General features: G+C 40.7%; 1 protein-coding gene across 4 annotated transcripts; it reads right to left on the reverse strand.

The window, feature by feature from the left end:
- Window positions 1-5,947: 5,947 nt before the first annotated feature.
- On the reverse strand, window positions 5,948-20,781 carry micall2a (mical-like 2a). 4 transcript variants are annotated; one of them, XM_027015096.3, is made up of 17 exons: window positions 20,560-20,781; window positions 19,656-19,704; window positions 17,220-17,361; window positions 16,701-16,999; window positions 14,676-14,806; window positions 14,127-14,591; window positions 13,725-13,867; window positions 13,173-13,251; window positions 10,339-10,508; window positions 9,844-9,969; window positions 9,422-9,471; window positions 9,118-9,241; window positions 7,856-7,958; window positions 7,259-7,332; window positions 6,878-6,992; window positions 6,473-6,519; window positions 5,948-6,374 (listed from the first exon to the last, which is right to left on the reverse strand). In XM_027015096.3, exons 1-17 carry the CDS (start codon window positions 20,700-20,702, stop codon window positions 6,289-6,291), a joined length of 2,346 nt encoding a protein of 781 aa, XP_026870897.2. In that variant the 5' UTR covers window positions 20,703-20,781; the 3' UTR covers window positions 5,948-6,288. The 4 variants fall into 4 exon arrangements, with proteins under 4 accessions (XP_026870897.2, XP_081555215.1, XP_081555221.1 ...); XM_081699089.1 differs by having other exon boundaries at window positions 9,085-9,241; XM_081699095.1 differs by having other exon boundaries at window positions 5,948-6,519; window positions 9,085-9,241.
- Window positions 20,782-20,795: the final 14 nt, after the last annotated feature.

The following is a 20,795-nucleotide window of genomic DNA, read 5'->3' on the forward strand; positions in this document are numbered from 1 at the left end:
TAAGCAGAACCGACCTCGCACGTACACGTACACACACACACACACACACACACACCCACACACACACACACACACACACACGCACACAGAGGGCCTTCTTTAGCCCAGTGTACCAAAGCCTCCTGTGTGTCTTTTATTACTTTATCAGCCAACCAACCGATTTCCCTTTCTGAATGGTCATGCAGAGAATATTGACTACAAGCAAGTTTTACACTGAAAGTCAGCACGACTATCATGGCTACAAGCATGAAGTTCATCCGTCATGGTAAATTGATTTTTGAAGTATAGTTTTGGTAGACGAACCATTTTTATCTTATAATAGACATTGCAAGAAATATCCAACCTTCTTTTCACTAATAGTGACACTAATGTTCATTTCTGATTCCAAATTTAGTAAAATAATAAAGTGCTCCTTGTGAGAACAAGACCCCACACAGACAGTCTAAAACCATTAAAATTTACACATAAGAAGCAGTGTCTGAATCCATCTGCAGGTATTTTTTATATAACACAGGGTGCCTCTACTTAATCTCTCCCCACATTTTTCTATAAAGGGGGCAAAATTATTTTTCATCAGAGGGAACTTGAAATCCCACTGTGGATTCTGTCTAAAAGGCTTAAAATGTCACTAAATGCCAAATCAGGAACTTCTGCCGACTTGTCGGGCTTTAAGGTATGGTGTTAAAGTATCTGAAAGCTACCTGAAACTGATGAGGTTAATATTCTTATCACAAATGCAAGGTGCAGAGAGGTGCTTATTCAATATATAGTGTGGAGCACAGCCCGTCCATTACACAGCATCACACAGCTCTCTTAGAGGAGCCGGCAGCAATTACTCCTTTAACTGTTTATCATCAAAACATTTAAACTCCACAGTAAACAGAAAGAATTTCAACCGAACTTCAATGATTTAGTAACAAGATTTTAGCATTATGCCAGATACCAAAAGGCTCTTAAAATAACATGAACAGTCACATTTGTGTATATAAAAATGATTTCAATTATATCAAAATACATTTTTACAATACAGAGGATATAAAAAGTCTGCACACCCCTGTTAAAATGGCAGGTTTTATGATATAAAAAAATAAAACAAAGTTAAACCAGTTCAAAACCTTTTTCATGTTTGTTCAAAATTGCAACATATTACAATCTAATGAAAAACAACCAGAAATGTTTTAGAGAAAAAAAAAAAAAGAAAAATGAAAACCTTACAATATCCAGCTTGGTGTGCACACATTTATAACTTTTATAATGTGACAGTGTTCAGAATTAACCAATCACATTCAAATTCATCTTACATACTAATTAGTATAAACCTATCATTAATTAAAGTAATAGATTAACTCCAAATAAAGTTCAGTTATTCCTATCAGATTTTCCTGACAACTGGAAAAGCCACAGGCTGCACATTACCTACAAAGCAGGGACAGGATCTCCTTTTTTAAGAATGTCAATCAGTAGAGGATTACAAAAAAAATAAGGCACTGGACATAACACTGTAAAGACAGTAATTAACAAGTGGAGAAAATATGGTACAACAATGACTTTACTAAGGTCAGTACATCTGTCTAAAATTGAGGACAATTGGTCAAGGAAGTCTTCAAGAGGCTTACAGAAACATTAAAAGACGAAGCATTTCTGCCAAGTACCGGCTGCTCCCTACATGTGACAGCAATCTTCCAGATTCTTCGTATGTCAGGGTTACAGGGTAGGGTGTCCAGACAGAACCCTTATTTAACAGAAAAAAAGCATCCAAACCAACTAAAGTCTGGAAAAAATAAATAAATAAAATAATAATAATAATAATAATAAAATCCTCCCAAAACCATGTGGAATAATGTGATATGGTCTGATGAGACCAAAGTTGAACATTTTGCCCATCAAACCAAAAACCATCCAAATGATAAACTCAGTACATACCAAGTACACTTTCCCCAGAGTGAATAACACTACCATTAGCTGTAATCAGGGAGGAGGGCATGAAGAACAGCCCCAAATGCCATTCAATTCACAGGAGCTGCCCAGCCAGTCTGACAGTTAAAATGCTTTTGCAAGGCATATTAGCAACATTAAGCCAAGTCATCAATATGTAACAAGCTGACTCTTACTCAAAGAATTTAAATGTGGTAAAATCTAAATGTGCATCAACTAATTATTAGTTTATGGATGTGCCCACTTATGCAACTAGATGATTTTTTTTTTTTAATTCTCATTTTTTCTTGTTTTTCACTTCAGTGTACATGTGGAAATTTCACAATTAAGGTTAAAGTTTGACATAATTTATCTTAGCTGTTTTTTATACCACAAAAACCTACAATTTTAACAGGGGTGTGTATACTTTTTTAAATCCACTGTATAATGTGGGTTTTTAAAAGACCTGTGTTTTGAAAAAAAAAGAAAGCAGTCACTAATCTAATTGCTGTGCAATAGTACAAGGGAGATTAAACACTTGTGTTCTGTGAAGAGAGTGTGTGTCGTACCCACAGCGAGTCTGCTGCCAGTGTGAAGCCCAAAGGCCGGCAGTGAAAAGGTCCTGCCAGAACTCGGGAACGCGCAGACCCCATACGCCCACCACCACCCAGCCTAGACACACAAAACCACAGTAGGACAGAGAGTGGAGAGCCTGCCTTGGTGAGCAGAAGAAGAAAAGTTGGTGTGTGGCTGAGCGGAGTGGAGCCGATTCCTGCACTGGCACTGATAACGTAGCTGGATTATGGATGTTTAAGGGAAGGAAAAATTATTCATTTGAGATGGATGAAAAGCTGCACTTGTCAAGTCTCCCAGTCATGCACTTTATCCATTTCATCCTCACTAGCCTGCATGCATATTTTTTCCCCTCAATGCATTTTTTCTTCCTTTTTTTAACACAGTGAAATTTGTGAGCACATTAACCTTTTTAACCACACTGACTGACATATAAAGTGATATCTCTTTACAAAATGAATTCCAAAAACAACTCCTGAAATGAGGACCAAGCAAAAACATATGCACAAATTAAAAAAACAACACATCAACAAGAAAACAAACAAAGGCAGACTCTGTTGCATCATTCAAATCACATTTTATGTGCGTGCACTTTGAATCGGCCCCGGATGCTGCAACTGCAACTGCTCCTGTAACCCCCAGCTTGGGAGACGCTAGGCTGAGTGGATTTTGCAGAGCCAGAATGTAAGGCAAGTGTGGAGCCGTGATCCAGCGTTTAGCCGCAGATCAAACAGCATGTCTGGTAACTGTAGTCATGCTTAATTATCAGAACAGGCCTTCTGCCAGTCTGCTGCTTGGAATGCAATTAATGATTAAAGCAACAAAGTCCTCCCTCCTGGCCCTGCTGGCTCTGAGATGATGCACAGAATATGTCAGCCTCTCTGTACAAATATTATGATGGGGCTGATGAGAGCCCAGTCTCCAGTCTGGATGGCCAATAAATTAGAGGCACGCTTCTCGTTTACTCATCAGAGCTAATGAGCCTGATAAAATTACCACGAGGATCATAATTACAGGCTAGTGGCAGAGACACTGGCACTCTCCATGCACCACACACAAAATACTTAAGAAACACATACACGCACTCCAAGACAAACAGTAGAACACATGGCATGTGGGCCTGCAGTAAACTGGGTGGGCAGAGATGGACCATCCCAGACCATCTCAAACTGCTACCGTGAGATGAAGTATGAATGTTTGGAATCTACACTGAAATTAAAATGAACCAAGGCACTCACAAAAGGTCAAAAATGAATCCTAACCAGCCTGATAAAATTTCCTCTCATCCTTGGTCTTAACTATACAGATAACAACATGAAAAATTATAATTTTGCATTACATGTGCTCATCTTTCATTTTGTTAAGCAAACAAAAATCACCAATGTGCCGTTTGGCATGCTAACACGGGGTCACAGTTAAGCAGACCCATGGAATTCTAAATATGCACCAGGTCAACTCCAAATGAGCTAGACTGCTGCTACACCTGATTCCTTCATTATCGGTCATCCCCATTATCAGCATCCCCATATACATTAAGTACTCAATCCGTAATGGCATCTTTTGAGGGGCATGGATGAGGCCGTGTGTGTGTTTGGCGGGGGTTGTTCATAGCTCACCTGCCATTCGCAGGAGGATTTCCATCTCACCAGCCATTCACAGGACGAATTGTTTTACTTATGAATATTAATGCCCCTCTAATTTGAGCTTGTTGTTAATGCTTGTCGCTAGGAGCCGGCCAAATCAGGTCCCCTTCCTGTTAAAGCCATGTATTAGACACCCCCTGACACTAAGCCCCCGCCTTTGAGTCTTAATTGCAGAAGCGTGCGCATTTGCGGGAGATGGGGCGCAAAGCTTTAATTAACTCTAATATCTCACATATTCAGTCTTGACTGTCACCCGCATCAACGCCTGGCATTCTGCACCCACTATCATATCTCTCCACTAGAAAGATGGTGTTCCAAGTTCACGAGCACAATTTCATGCATCTTAAAAACCAGGGACGGGTGGCCTATAAGCAGTAAGCACGACATTAGACATGCGTAAATTATTGCATAGCTCTACTCTAAGAGCCATATTAAATGATGGTTATGTGAATGTGTTTTTCCTTTCTTTTTTTTAGTGTGCATGATGACAGGGACCCACAACAAGGGCCAACATACTGCAGTTTGAATTTGGAAAGGGGAGCGAAGATGGCAGTCATTAGGCACGCGCACGACTGATGGGACATTTGGACACTGGTGCACTTCATTCCCAGTGCACACACGTATCAAGGTAAAGGGAGGTGACCACACATCGCCACCAGTCCTGATGAACTTTGCAGAGAAATCTCCACAGCTGAAAGTTGGGACGGTGATATTCTGCATATACAAAAGGCAATGGGTCACTCCTAAGCCTAGCAATAATTGAATTCCAGAACATGTGAAATAAGAACATGTAAAATAAGTTTACTACTATGTAGTAACAAGCATTTGGGTAAAATAGGAGTGACACTGTGAAAGAACACTTTTTTGTTCAAAACTGCGTGACATTTTCTGTTGGAAAATAGATCACTTGATTTTTACTATGTTCCAATAAGAATCTTTGGGGACAGGGTCTACTTTTCCTACTGCAGCCTTCCACATATGCACACTCTATCTTTCTTTTTCTCACACACACAGACACACACACACACACACACACACACACACACACACATACACACACACAAAAAACACATACATTCATACACCCGCAAGTAATTCAGAGACTCAAATCAAGGATGGTGTCAACAGCTGAAAATCTCAAAGTGAATGTTTGTTTATTACATAAGGACGGCTTTATAGAAAAACAGAAATACATAAATAACATGCAATTAGTAAACAACTGTTAAAACATACATTTTCTGGATTTATTACAGAGCCAATAATAAAAGTTAAACAAGATTAAATAATAACAAACATATGTACTGTTTGCTACCATTTCCTCCAAGGGGAAACAATTTAATACATTTTAGCTGACTTCATTACTATATATGCCTTCAATAGTTTATTCAAATATTACTCACATATTGATATTCAAAGTTAAATCATCCTGCAATTAAGAAATGACTTTCTAAGTACACTATTGGGGGTCCTCTCTTCAAAAAAATTTATTTCTGTATTTAAAAGGTAAAAAATAACTAATTTCCTTTCTTTTGCATATAAACTTTCACTGTTGGCAAATCTACAGCTCAATGTACCATTTCATACAAAACGGGGGATCTTGATGTGTGTGTGTGTGTGTGTGTGTGTGTGTGTGTGTGTGAGAGAGAGAGAGAGAGAGAGAGAGAGAGAGAGAGAGAGAGAGAGAGAGAGATTGTCTTCTGAAGATGCATGTTGGCCTATAGTGCCACCTGCAGGGTAGTAGTGGACATTCGGCCTAACTGAAACATCCAAGCGCATATTATTCATCGTTCCCGTAAAAAAATTATGCATAACTGCAATTGACAATTGATTTTTTTATTTAAAAAATGGATAAAAATTCATTTTATGTCATCTAGGTAACACAATGAAACCAGCAGACCATTTTCCTGATCTGACTAAAACAAATCATATTTCAATCAATGCAAAAAACAGTAAAAATGATTAACAGAAGAAAACAGAAGTGCTGTAGAACCTATTTAGTGTACAAACAAGCAAACACCAAACTAGCCCTGTAGAGAGGAGGAAAAAAACCCAATCTTAAGCCTAAATCCCATGGGTGGGTGGCCTGTGTGAGGACAGGTACAGCTGCTCTCTGGCTTGATGTAGGATCCCTCAAACTGCCTTGGGACTGACTTAAAGATCATTCTTCCATCTGCGTTTTTTTACTTCTGCGGCGGAACAGCTTCGAGAAGGACGACTTTCGCCTGGCCTTTTGTGTTTTTAGATCTGACCCAAGATCGGAGGGGGAAATGACAGAAGTGCTGTTGGCTCATGTTCGAAGCTCATTCACAATAGATCATAAATTAGAAGCAGCACACACTCACCCAGCCTCTGCATCATTTCATACAGCTGCTGATCCTCTTCTTCCTCCCTTGATGTGTGAATAACAAGAACAGCATTGTTTAATCTGGTTAAAAAGCTCTTCAAATACTCAAACTGTATTGCTTTCTGTGGAAAACAATTAACCTCAGATTTTAGTCCCCTGTACAAACAGTATGTTTTAAGAATTCAGGGGTTATGTTTCTATATTCCTATATTATGTTTTATAGTAGATTTTATTTATCTTCTCACAGTATTGATTCAGATCCCAAAGACTAAGGATCATACTGGTCCATCAGTGGTTATAATTTGGCTCTACAAGCAGCAAATTGTAAATGGCCTGAAAATCATGTATCCTGAACAAAGATGGGTGTGGAATTCTGAGAGGTCTGTAATAAAGCCCCACCCACCTCAGCCTGTCCTTCTCCAGGATGTCTACAATAGCGTTCCTGTCATTCACAATCTCCACCAGCCTCTTCATCAGATCAGTCTCCCTCTTCCTCTCAGTAGCACTCTTAAGATGCTCTGATACACACACACACACACACACACACACACACACACACACACACACACATACACACACAGACACACACACACACACACACACACGCCCGCACGCACGCATAAAGTTGAGGTATGTTACACTGTAGAAGTTACAGTAATTAGCCTCTGCCAGTTACTGTAATTGGCATCCACTAAAAGAGAGAAAAGTACATTATTGTCAATCCCAGATGTGCACACTGATAGCTGGGCAGGCAATCCAATCACACTGCTATTGAAAGTTTCACCTGGTTTATTCATCAGTCTCCTCAGCTCTCCTTCCACTCCTGGCTGCAGCTCCTCTAAGTCCTGAGATTTAGCTCTGTGATAAAGATGGAACAGACACTGAAGTACACAGCAGTAGGTCAGAGGCAGTTGAGGTTCACACTGAGCCAAGGTCACAACCTGACCCTTACCCTTTAAACCAAGGAAACCACGACACCCCATCCCAATTACCCAAGACAGTGTGTTCACATGTTTTTTTGTCACCGGACCTTGATTGCTGCAACAGTGCTGAAATCTGCATTTGTTAAATGTGATTTATTTTGTTTATTTGCTAATAGTTATTTTTTTATCTATTATGATTTACTTGAAGATGAGATTACATTTATAAGGTATAAACACAGAACTACAGACAATTCCAAACTAGTCACTAACCACTAACTATATATTTTAATCTTAAACTTAATCTTAAAATAGTATCTCATACTGTCAACTACATAACTATATATTCACAAATCTTAAAATATAATGCAATGTTTTTACTGATCTCCTCAGCATAATAATGCAAAAATAAGTCATATTTATACATACGACATAATGAGACAAATTAAAGAGTCACATACATGTACATGATCTCAGACTCTCTACGTATGTAACTTTGCTTCTTTTGAATCAGTCTGAACCAGTCCACCATCAATGGATCCATCAGCACGTCCCCACTCCCCTCTGTAAAACAAGCCAAGGTCACATGAGGGAAGACCCTGCAAGTCTCAGATGACTCCGATGATAGAACAGACATGCTACCTCAAGCCAAAATCATGATTACATATTCTCTGGAGGAAGCAACCATTTTCCGGCAAAATGCTTGGTGTATATCTGTTTGAAATACGAGTTAGTTTTATTCCACATTTATTATAGCAATGCACTCCAAATGGCTGTTGTGCTACTGACTTTGCCTTGAGGTGGACTCCCCATACACATGTGTGTGCACATTCGCATAATTCGATCAAGTGCTGGGCTAGATTTGGCTTGGGCCGAGAGGCAACAGGGCCCCATCAAATCCCGGCGGCTGCCAACAGCAGGACAGGCGAGTCTAGTTGTGCGGCTGTTGCGGTGACCTTGAAACCAGCCAATCAGGTGTCCCCACTGCCTAGCTCAGCCGTCGCCAAGGCTGCAACGTGCCGCCTCGTTCCATTTGCTTCTCAGACCCCTGCAGGAGGTGCGGGAGCTTCCCCACACCTCAACTCATTTGGTCCAGGCTGCCAGATGTGAGCAGTCCTGTATTGGCGGCCATCCACCCCATGAGACTGCGGCAGAATTCTGCCTCCGAGGTGGACAGCCTTGCCCAGTGGGTCTGGAATGAGGCTACAACTTTTAGAACTCTCAGAGTGAGGCACGCATTCTCACACACACACACATACACACATACACACACACACACACACACACACACACACACGCACACACACACACACACACACACATACACATACAAACACACACAGAGAGGTTGTTCCATCCTGTCTAAAGAACACTCTGACATCAAATACATCCCACATTACAACTCGGTGTCACCTATCTTATTTAGTGCCATGCAACCTTGAAAGAATTCCCACCAACTGCATGTTCTCAAAAGTGAACTCATTTCTCATTATAAAATCAATTAAAGTCACACAGCTATCATAACCACCAGTGTGAACCACCAATTCCCTTCTCCCTAAAAGGCTATTTTTTCACCTTCTATTACTTTGAGCAAATCAAATAGGCTTGGACACAACGGCCTGCAGAAAGAGAAGCTCATAGTCTGGGTCAACCATTATAAAAATCTTCTGAGTCAGGAAGGTAATAACACCAGTGGTGGGAGAAGCTGGCCCTCGTCTCCGACCTTCTTCGCAGTAGCGGAGCCTCCTCTCCAAGTCTATTCCCTCCTTCTCCAAATCACTCAGGCTGTTCTCAATTTCCTGGAGCTCCTTAGTGATCTCCTCCATCGGGATGTGGCAATGCTTGATCTGTGTGAGGAGAGAGATGGGGAGTGTGTGTTTGTGTGTGTGTGTGTGTGTGAGGGGGTGGATTTGTGTGTGAGATGTTATGGTTGTAAAATGCTTGTGATCTCATGTTATACTGAACCGACAAAGATGGGTTAAATGACACAGAAATCTGAATTGTGAAGTTGATATTTGCACACTTACCCTTTCAGATGCTGGGCTGTTTTTGAATGATACATCTCCAATTTCAGAACCTAAAGAACAAATAAAAAAAACATATGTACCCTCAGCTTAAAGCTTAGTCATCTTTAAAGGAACATCACCACAAAACTCCTAGAACAGTTAAAAATTGATAAGAAATCTAAACAAACAATGTCCAGACAGGATTACATAGAGACATTCGAATACGCATATCATGTCTTCGATAACTAAAGGCTCCCATTGCTTCATCTCAGACTTCATCACATTAACTGAACTGGCCACAGTGCGTTGTAAACAGATGATAAATTAATCAACCTTCAGCATTTAAGGCCTACAAGCAAAATGGACATGCAAGTTTATATATTTGCCATGAACATTAACAAACCCGTATAACAAAACCTTACACCAGGTGCTACCCCACTTACTAGAGCCATGGAAAGGCGGTTCTGGAGCAGGCAATCTGGGACTAGCTGAGTCAAGTGGGGAAGAGCCGGTGGCCAAAGTTCCATCACTAGGAGACCATTCAACTGAATGGATCTCATTCTTAAAGCCTGAAGCAACAAAGAGACATGCCAGGTCGAAATCTAATACCAATGATGCCTTATTTGTAGGTACGGTCTCATTTCAGTGTAAAGCAGAGACTCTGTGAGGTGAAGGATGAGAAAGACCTGTTTCCTGTTTTGAACTCACACAAATAGTCAAGCATTGCTGAAACATGTTTCAAAGCTTTTGTCTCAATGTTTATAGACATTAGGCAAAAAAACTCAAACATTTTTACACTGGGTCATGACTTCCTCAGACATCTACAGGACTTTTTGCCTGAGAAGACACTTCTATGCCATAGAGTCACTTTGAGTGAAATCCTTTTAAAGCTGTATATGATATAACTACACATCACAGGAGTGAGGGCCAGTGTGTACCCCAAGCAGCAGGGCCATGTGGTGGTCGACCAGCATCCAGAGGCTTATGAGGGAAGCAGAGAGTGAGAGGAGTAGCACTCAAGGCTGATGCAGAGGGTGGGGCCTGATGAGTCACATGGCCATCAGAAGAGTTGATTATCTCAGACGTTACACAATTATTCTCAATATATCTGCAAATAACAGGGGCAAAATGGTGAAAATTCAAAATAACACTTCCTAAATAAAATACATCTGATGTTTCTGTCACTTGAAGTTTAGAGCTTCATCTTAGTTACTAGAATTAAAAGAGAGCAGAGTGAAAACAGGGGTTGACCCTTCAACAGCAACTGAAAACAAGAGCATAGTGTTGCCCTGAGAACATATACAAGGGAAGCCAGGGATAGTAACAGAATACATGTAACAGTGTTATACAATCAGGATACAAAAATATGTAACTGTTCCGGTAGTTACGAAAACATTTTAAAATTTAATTACTAGCAGGAGTACATTATAACTTAACAAGGATCGCTTAATCCTTTTTAATTTCTCCCCTTTTTTAAATGGTTGTAATCTAGTGAACAGTTTCCATCATTATTGTCACACAGCAGCATCAGTATCAAATGAAACCTGCATGTATTTAAAGGTTTGATTGTAGTTATAGACAGCATAAGATGTCAAGTATCCTGTGCCAAACCATTACAGCTCCACATTGGGCCCAGCCTACTCACTTCATGCCAGCATCACCTAGGTATCTCCCTTCATCGATGTTTCACTGAGTTAAGCACATGACACCTCCAGAAGACTCAACAGTGAGGTCTGGTGTCCCAGCCCTACCCCTCTCCAAGCTCACTTTTAAACCAGCCACATACACCTCTTTAAGCATAACCCAAACTGGTCTACTTGTTGACTAAGGCCATACCCAGCCCCAGTGACACCATCAGTGCTTGCTGAGAGCCACCAGTTCCATATGGGCTTTATGCAGTATACCAACAGCAAACACAGCGTTAATCTCCCTATATTTATCCACTGCCCCGACAGGCAGTCACTTCCTAACCAATAAAATCCACACTGGCATCCACAGCAACTAAGGCTGTACCCAGCCTGACTGGCACTGTTACTGTATACTCAGTGCCGCCAGTTCTGCGTGGATATTTCCAACTACATCACCACACAAAGACATGGCACAACAATCCACTTACCTGCCCAGTCCTCCCTGTACCTAAAACACTGAACACCTCAGCCATTTCTGCCTTTATAATGTGTTTCCCCAACTAGTCTGTGTTCTCCTCACCACAACCACCGATTAGCCTTTTCAACTACTTCCTTGCACATTCTGTCACTTCAGCCAACATGTCTGGTAACCTCAGCTTCTTCCTTTCAAGCTTCATCAACTGCATGCTCAAATTGAATTGTTAACTCTATCTGTTCACCTTCAGAATACAACACAACCTCCTGCCTCAGTGTAATTAAAGCGATCATGTGTGGATCACGAGTTTTTTTTTTTACCTCCACCTGCTACCAATATCCAGTCTCGCACTTCAACCCATTTATCGATATTTAAAATATGTACCATGTGCTCTGTTCCTACACTGGGTGCATTTTGGGACTTAATTCTTACCCTTGGAATTTGTTACTGCAAGCAGTTTAATTCATGACTTTCTTTGCTATCATTAATGCGCACATCTTTATATTGCTTTGTTGAGCATGAATGCATTTTTTCTTTAACATAATATTTGTATTTGTTTATACAGCATTTGCCATATGACTTTATACATGTTATGAAAATGCTATCTTGATTAAATTAATTTTCATTTGAATGAATGAATTTATATAGCATCTTTCAAGGAACCCAAAGTGCAGGGAGGGGAGAGAGGACAATACCCAGGACAGAGCACCATGCAGATACACAATCATTCATGCAAACACACCAGGGCAATTTTAATTATATATTTAATTCCTTTATTTGAGGATAGCCAATTGACCTCTCTTCCAAGTTTTTGGACTGTGGGAGGAAATCGGAGACCTTGCAGGAAACCCCAGGAGTGAGAACATACTCCACCCAGATAGGGCTTTGAACATAAGACCATAGTGCTGTGGGGCAAATATACTAACCACCAAGCCACTGTGCTTTGAATTTTCCTATTGAATCTTCCTGTTATGTCACACAGTAGGTAATAGTTATGTGATAATAAACTCCCGCTTACACTCTAGTTATAGAATCCTTTTCAAGATTCACCCTCTTCACAGTTGAGTGCAACTCAGTTTCTAATGGTAAAATTTCTAAATATCTGAGTCAACAATCTTCTATGGCGGAAGTATCAGTATCAGTATATTCCAATAAAATGCCATGGGCTGCTGGGGAAGGTACCTGTATATATGAACAACTTTTACACATCTCCCAGGCTGTTCATACGTCTGTACAGGGGATGTATAGAAGCATTTAGGCTGAACTGGCTGGCACTGCAGGGGACTGATATTCTGAAACTCTTTGTCAATTAATGTGTTAAAAATCAATACAGAAATAACAGAAATCACATTACATTAATGTGATGTATTAAACCTTTGGATTAGGTTACAGATACATTTTTAAAATAGGAAATCAGTAATCTGTAACAAAATACATTTTTTAAGTATCCTTCTTGGGGCTGAGAGAAGCAGGGCGCAGATCAAGTGGCTCTGTCCAGAGCCCATCTGGAGGGAGGAACAGTGTATGGAGGAATCACACAAAGTGGCCCTGCTGTTGGCAGTTCCTGGTCGGATGAGCTCCTGTTGCTTGTGAGTCCTAGTGACTCGCTCCCCCTTCACCTTGCATGTATTAGAGGCAGTTAGGGATAATCAGTGCAGATTAAACTTACTGCAGTGTTGCTGTGTTTGGAGATGCTCTCAGCTTCAACTGCCAGTCAGCCAGGACTCCACAGCCCCCCATGGCTTTGTCTGTGGTCAGCAGAGGAAGAAAAATAAAATTATAGCCAACAAGCAAGCACATGCAGCACACAGGATCAAATTATGCTGTTTGAAACAATGGCAAGAAGCACAGAGAATAAAAATGCCAAACTCTACATATGGGTTGTACTGGCAAGGGGAGAAAAAAAAAACTCACAGCAACAACACACAAAGGCATCATCATGAACTTCACTGCCTCATTTTGATAGAGTAAATGAAACACAGATGTAAGCATGTGAGAATATTGCCATGTGCTTTGATAGATCACTCGGCATATGCCTTTATGCTCGCTCCCTCTGCTCATAGCCAGTGTTTATGATAATATTTCCCTGGTGACCTTTAGAAAGCCTTTTAAAATAGGGGGTGTCGGTCTACATAAGCAAAGGTCATCGGCACGCAAACAGCGCCGCTGGCAATAAAGAGGCGGCTAGAGAGAGGTATAGCATGCTCCCTGCTCATGGTACCTGTTTGGAGGGACTCCTTGCTCCTGGGGCTAGGTGAGGTGGGGGAGAGGCAGAAACGGCTGGCGCCTCCTTCTGCTGTGGTGGAGGCCGGCCTCTCCTGCCTCCAGTTTGGGACTGCAGTAGAGCAGCACCCGCTTCCCAGCCTGGAGAGAACCAGGCTTCAAGCACCATTCACCAGGTACACATGTATTACGATTGTTCTAATGCTATGTATTGTGTGGCAAACACTGCAGTCCTATAATCCTGTTCAATGCAGTCATTACCCTGGTGCAAATGCACTGCTCAAACACTTTACACTTTCTTTCTGAAAACCTCCAACAAATATACAAATAAACATGCACAGGTTTGTGAGGTCACAACTAAACAGGGCTCAGAGAAGCTGAAGGGATGACTCAGCCTTACGTGGTTTGTGCCCTAAGGCCACAGCTATAAGCCTTGTTGTTGTTGTTGCAATTCCCTTCATCCGTTTTCTTGGTGATCGAGGCCTGGGCGCGCTCCTTCTCCAGTTTATACCCAGATGCACTAGCACTCCCTGCTGCCAATGGCTCGGAGCGGTGGTGCGTGCTGGGTTGCGGGGCTGGGTCAGCAGACAGGAAGAACTTTCGCCTGGCTTCCTGGGTTCGCTGCGCTGAGTCCATCCATGGCTGTGGGGCAGGGGCAGGGTCCAGAGGGCGGGGCGGCGCACTAACGGGGCTGCACAGCACAGAGACGTGGTCTGGTGGAGATGGGTCACTATCAGTCTGCGGACCCCCTTCAGTCATAGTCGGGCCAATATGAGCAAGGCGGTGCGAAGAGATGAGTAGGGTGTTCCGCTCCTGTCCCATCCTCGACACCCCACACTGCACAGGAGCTGGACACTCACAACTCCTACACAACAGCATAAAAAATGACTTATTTAAAGCACATAGATGTCAGTGAATAAGTTTGCGGTGGAGGAAAGGGGAATCTCACTTGAAACAGCTCCTGTGATACAGTTTCCCATCCACTAGGTGTCTCTGGACCAGGTGAACATGACTCCCACACACTACACATTTACTGTTCAGTGTGCCAGTTTTATTAGAGCTCTCTACCAAAACAGTTGTCTGAAAAAACAAATGAACAATAAAGAAGATTTAGAAAAAAGTACCCATGAAAGTAAGATAAATGTTAATTCATCACCATTCTTTAATATTCACAAATAATCCACTTCATTCTTCATTCCTTACACTTTAAATCAGGAATGTGCTGTCTTATCACACAAAAGGTCAGTGTGGCAGCAGAGTTTCAGCCAAGGAGGAGCATAACTAATACACCTGTTCATCTGTGGCTAAGACATTTATGGATAAGACATCTATGGCTAACATAGAAAATCTACGGCTAGGATAGATCATCTACAGCTAACATAGTTCATGCCTGCTTTAAATTGAGAGTCAAAACAAATTGTCCATAGCCATTTGAAATGCAGTTTGTGAGTGCGCTGAGCAAGAATGATTGTGGAGGCAATGAGAGGAAAGGGACTGTGAGAAGGCGAGGAACTGAGAAACTCAGCACAGAACTCTCAAAGCCTTCTGTTTTGGACCAAAAGCAACACCCCCCTACCTCTACTAAAGATAGAGGGAGGTGCATATGAAAAGTGAACTTCAGCAGACAGAGGAAAAGGAGAGAATTCAAAATACACTGCATAACAGTTACTAGTTAAGAGGGAGGATTTTCAGGTATCTTTTTTCTCCCAACATTCAGTTGTAACATATTCAATTTCTGCACTAGGGGGCGCTTAAAGCCAGCTCTACTCTGTCTGCCCTGTACAGCCACTGCTATGCTTGACTCCACTATCAGTTTTTATTTGCACAATTGTGACTATGTGTTTCTTCAAATGTGCAGACATTCATCAAAGAGGAGACTTTACAATTTCACAAATGTTCTTCCTCCAAAAGCAGGTTACTGGTGGATACTGATCTAATCACTATGCTGAGCCTCCAGGGTTTCAACATGATGACTGTGCTTTTAAAACATGGGAGTTTTTGGTTTGTAAATTGGGCCAAGATTTAGGTCACAGTTTGTAATTATACATGGCAAGAAGCAATGATTCAGCATAAAACTAATTTAAACAATTTTCCACTAACCCCAAATGTACTCGATTAATCCAGACATAATTAATGTACAACATTTACTTGATTAGTTTTGCACTGGAGCTATGATAGCAAATATTGAAACCATTTGCAATTAAAAATGTGCCCAAATCTCCATACATTTACATTCAGTTCATATTAATGTTACATAGAAATGACAATTTGCTTCACAACACAGTATAACATATTATAATTTACCACTTAAATTTAATTTACAAATTAAACAAAACTACACCATATAGCTGAATAGTATAACATTATGGGCAGCCATCTTGAATAACCAGAATCACATTCTTCCAAGTTGGAAGCAATGTGTATAATAATAACTGATTTCCAACATTTAAAAATGTTTATTTAATAATGTTGAAAAAAGTAAATAAAGTGAATTTTGGCCTAAGTCTATGAAAAGATTTTGGTAAAATCTTCTAATGCTTGTTAGCTTCTAATACTTGCTAACTATATTAGCTTTGTATCTCCAGTGCCAAACTAATAAAGAACATGTCAGACACCAAATGTGTCTAGGTTGATCGATTACCTTTGTGGAAAGGTTAAAAACAAAGACTTTTTAAAAATTTTTGTTTTGATCAACTATTCCTTTAAGATGCCAGTCACAAACAGAACCTTTAGGACTGATAAGTACTGCAAACTACCAGTTATTCTTGAAGCAAAACATCTGAAACAATGTCACTGGCCCCCACAACATTACTTCCCCACCCCTGCCCCCCACTACTTTCGGGCACTGTTTACTTGTTTCCTTTATGCTGAAATACCAACAGTAGCTGCAAGATTTTGAATATGAAAACAACAGTGTAAGTGACGGTTCAATGCCTCGCATCTCCTTAGTAGCCCTGTCCAGAGAGGTTCTCACTCTGCTCGGTGAGGTTCTGCCGGGGGAGCGAGAGTTTTTCTGGGCACGTGCAGCTGAGGGTCGTTTCTCAGTGAGAGGCTGCTGCTTTAGGGTGGCAGGAGCATTCTTCTCTGAGCTTTTCTGAAGAAGAAGTGATGGCGGGCGGTTCTCCCTGGCGGTTTTTGTGGCTGTGAATGGTGATGTGTGGTTCTCGGCAAGCTCTTTGGGGTTGTAGATTTTGGCAACAGGGAGGTTCTTCTTCTCTGAAGGCTCCTCTTTTGAGCCCTCTGCTGGCCGTTTGAGGCCACCGACCAAACCCACTGGGAAGGAGAAGCCTCTATTTAACACCCAAACATCTTACATATAAAGCCCAAGAGCGCACCACATAAAAGTAAAATACTTCTCAGGCATTCAACGGAGAAAATAGAAAAAGCTGAATTTGTCCTTTACCACAGCTATCACTACATGTTTGCTGTCAAATATCTACTTGTATGCAATAGTAATAATCAGTCATTTTTATCATCATCGGTTTATCCTTACTGGTGGAACGACTGTTGAAGTAGTTGTAGTACTGTGAGACATAAGTGAGGATGCTAAGTCTGTCTGGGATAGGCAATGCCACCATGTCTTCAGCATCCAGGAGAGCAGGAATTCCTAGATGTTCCTCAGCTACACAAAATGCCTAAGAAACACATACACACAACACGCAGAGACACACACAGACATATAAAGACACATACTAGGCTTCAGTAAAACACATTTAACTGTGATAATAAACGATAAACTGTATTATGGTCAGCACCAAAGGAGGTAAGTTAAATGTCGGAAGAAGAAAACTAAAGGGAAAACTGAAGGTGAAAGGGTCTATTAAACAGTTTTCAAGGCACTGCAGAACCCCAGTGAGAGCTGAAAGACATCCATAGATTTCAGTACAAGAATGTTTTAAAATAGTTTCTGCACATGACTTCTGTTGACAAAGCTCCAAACCAGCAGAGTGGAGAATATTGGCGACCGTTTCTAAGGTCATGGCAGATGGCCAATTAGCTATAAACACAGAACAGATGAGAAAGAAAAGGCACAGCTCCCTAAATAGCACAAAAAAAAGAAAAGAAAAAGTCAAGTAAGCAGCAAACTTTGGCTTCCGCACTGTGCAGGTCTGGACACACCATATAATGAATACCAAATTTCCTGTGTGTGTGTGTGTGTGTGTGTGTGTGTGTGTGTGTGTGTGTGTGTGTGTGTGTGTGTGTGTGTGCGCGTATGCATGTGCGTGTGCGTGTGTGAGTGTTGGGATGATTCCTTTGTTTGAGATTGACCTGGACACACTTGAATCTTACAGGTGGCCCTAGACAGTGTCCAAATCGTCCAGCACTGTAGCTGCTGCTGAGGGGGCACTGCAAGACACTGCGAAATAGGGCTTCCTTTTTCCACCACTGTGGCACTCCAGCACAGGCAGCACATACAGCATACTATTACACTATTGCAGTACAGAGAGGGTGTTTCAGTGTTTTCAGTGCTTTTAAATTGACAGGAGAGTAGATCTCTCTACTCTAGCTCTATACAGCACTACAGTGTCAGTCTAAATGATGAATAACTCGTGTTGTTTAGTATTTAAATGAACCAGTGAACTAACACTTGTCATGACAGTAGTGGATCAGAAGAGTAAGCTCATCTTGATGGCAAGGATCGGATGTTCCGTAGTTGAAAGTAACCACACTTCATAATTGATCAGTTGGAGTGACTAGTGTTTCAAGAACAGATCACTGAGTGTGTGCCCCACAACAGGTGCCAATAGTTTAGGTTCTGTGAGGAACTCGTAAGGAAAATAAGATATTCATAGTGGAGCATTTACAGCTGTGGCAATGAATGTTTAAGTCTCAAGCACCCCTGACACTTTTGCTGACAATGACAGGAAGGAAGGATAAGAGATAAATAGGTCAATGGACCAGAGAAGCCCTCCACTGTAATGCAATCCTGCTGATTAAAAATGATACCTGGTTATATTAGACAGAAAGTCGATGGCTAGTTGACAGAAAGACTGATAGAAAAAAAAAGTAGTGCAACTTTTTTAATGGCTGTAAGTACATTGCATGAAAATACAGTTCCCTAATTTTACATACATTAAACTCAATATGCTAGCTAATCAGCTTGTACATAGTTGTTTTAAAAGTGTTGATACTGCAGCAAAGATACTGATAAAGATTTAGCACAGTTCATGTTAGGATACTGGAGTATAGCAAACATAGTATGTGTCTGTATCTGAAGGATGAAAGACAATAAAACCATACAATAGATAATGCAAAATTCTATATTCCAAAATCATCCCTGAAATAACCTAAACCTTACATACTTTATTCTGACATTCATAATGAATGGTTTCGATCAAGTAGCGAGACTGCATTAAATCAGCAAGCTTAAAGGGTTACTCTTTTCAGAACCAAGTCACAGTTGTCACAGTCTGCCATCCTAACATAGGGATCATATGTATTCCTCAATCGACATTTAAGCTCTAGGGCTGATGAGCAATGCTTTTCATGCATCTTCACTCTCAAGCCTGATCATAATAACCATAAACACGGCAGTCACTAGAGAGTGGCCAGAGAACAGCTCCATTTGGAGAGGGGGGCAGTGGTGCACTTGAATACATGATGCTGTAAAGAACAGCATTAGTTTGAAAGACAACATTGCCAACCCTATACCTCAGAGCGAGCATCGTTCAGGATAACACTTAGTGAGCAACTCAAAGACAAAACTCTAGATATTCCAGACAAACCAGTTGCAACTGAACAAAAAACAATTACTGTTGTAAGTTACTCTTGATGTTACAAATAAATATTACACAGAGAGACAGAAACAAAATACAGGCCTCTGCCAAATGTTGTGTATTTTTTCCCCTTTTTTTCTTCTTCAGGAGGGGAAAGCAGTGTCATAAACATGCGTCATTTCCTTTAATATGGATACAACAGGAAATCTTACCAAGTGGTTGTTGTCATACACATTGTCTTTACTGAGGGACTCGAAGTTTCTGAAAGAAAACAAACGGATATGAGTCATATTACGGATTATTATATATTTAATAGCTGAATCCATTCCTAATTCCATTGGAGGATGGACATTTAAAAAAAGCAACCACAAAAAAACCTTATATTCCCATTAGTTTATATCTAAAATGGAATAAAACTTCATAAACAGTGAATGTACACTCAAAGAAAGCTATGCTACATGTAAAGTTTTACACATTCCATTTATTTATTAACTTTTTATTAATGTTAAGTTCCTAACACAATGAACATAGGCAATATGCATGGAATGAAAGCAATACTGTCTAAGGCCTGAAAATGATACCAATGTATTTATTTTTCTATACCATCATTTTGATTTTCACAAAATTTACCAAAATTTAATTATTCAACTCATTCAATTCAATAATGAAATCTTCTCTGTTTGGGTAGAACCAATGCTATGAGAATGGTTTTAGATATGTGTCTTGCATACCTAATAAACACGATGTACTTCAGTCAATGCAGTGGAAACTTTAATGATGCAGCATAAAATACACAAAATATCTGTTTAGATCAAGCAGAGAGGTATGACATTTGTGCCAATTAAAGACAGGAGTAAGTCTTGTGTCGCTAGGCAAAAACTGCAATTAATGCAATAGTGGCATCTATCCTAAATGCTCACCTTCACGGAAGGTAGTGAATCTAGGAAAGACTTGGCAACGTCTGCTACAAAGAGCTGTATTTACGTGTGTTATCCCGTTTTTCCCCCACACAGATCAACTTAGGCTAACAAAAAAAGAACTGCATCTTCACATAGACTGTGAATTAAACAACTTTATGTTAAAGTATAGGCTATTTAAAATGAATGTAATTCTTACATGAGATCCGGTCTGAATTTGTGGATAAGAGCGCAGAACGCCAATCCATCTCTGAAAGAAGTTGTCATGTTAACAATGGCCACATCTCGGTATCCGTCGCACTGGATTTTGCACCATAGCTGTAGCGCCTTGATGGCAGCCATACCCGTGCGCTTCGCTCTTCCAAGTTACGACGAGCGGAGCAGTACTAGCGCTACAAGAGTTTCAGAGCTGTGTGGTCCCTTCTTTGTCCTGCT

The sequence above is a fragment of the Electrophorus electricus genome, chromosome 2 (genome assembly GCF_041902795.1).
Source record: "Electrophorus electricus isolate QZ-2024a chromosome 2, ASM4190279v1, whole genome shotgun sequence".
Taxonomy (NCBI): Eukaryota; Metazoa; Chordata; class Actinopteri; order Gymnotiformes; family Gymnotidae; genus Electrophorus; species Electrophorus electricus.

Bases quoted from the DNA above. Each gene is read 5' to 3' on its own strand.
- micall2a (XM_081699089.1), bottom strand. From the start codon at position 20,702: ATGGCTGCCATCAAGGCGCTACAGCTATGGTGCAAAATCCAGTGCGAC. The intron at 17,362-19,655 runs GTAAGATTTCCT...TGTGTTTCTTAG, and splicing joins TGTATGACAACAACCACTTG to GCATTTTGTGTAGCTGAGGA. The intron at 9,970-10,338 runs GTACACACTGGC...TTGTTGCTTCAG, and splicing joins ACATGGCCCTGCTGCTTGGG to GCTTTAAGAATGAGATCCAT.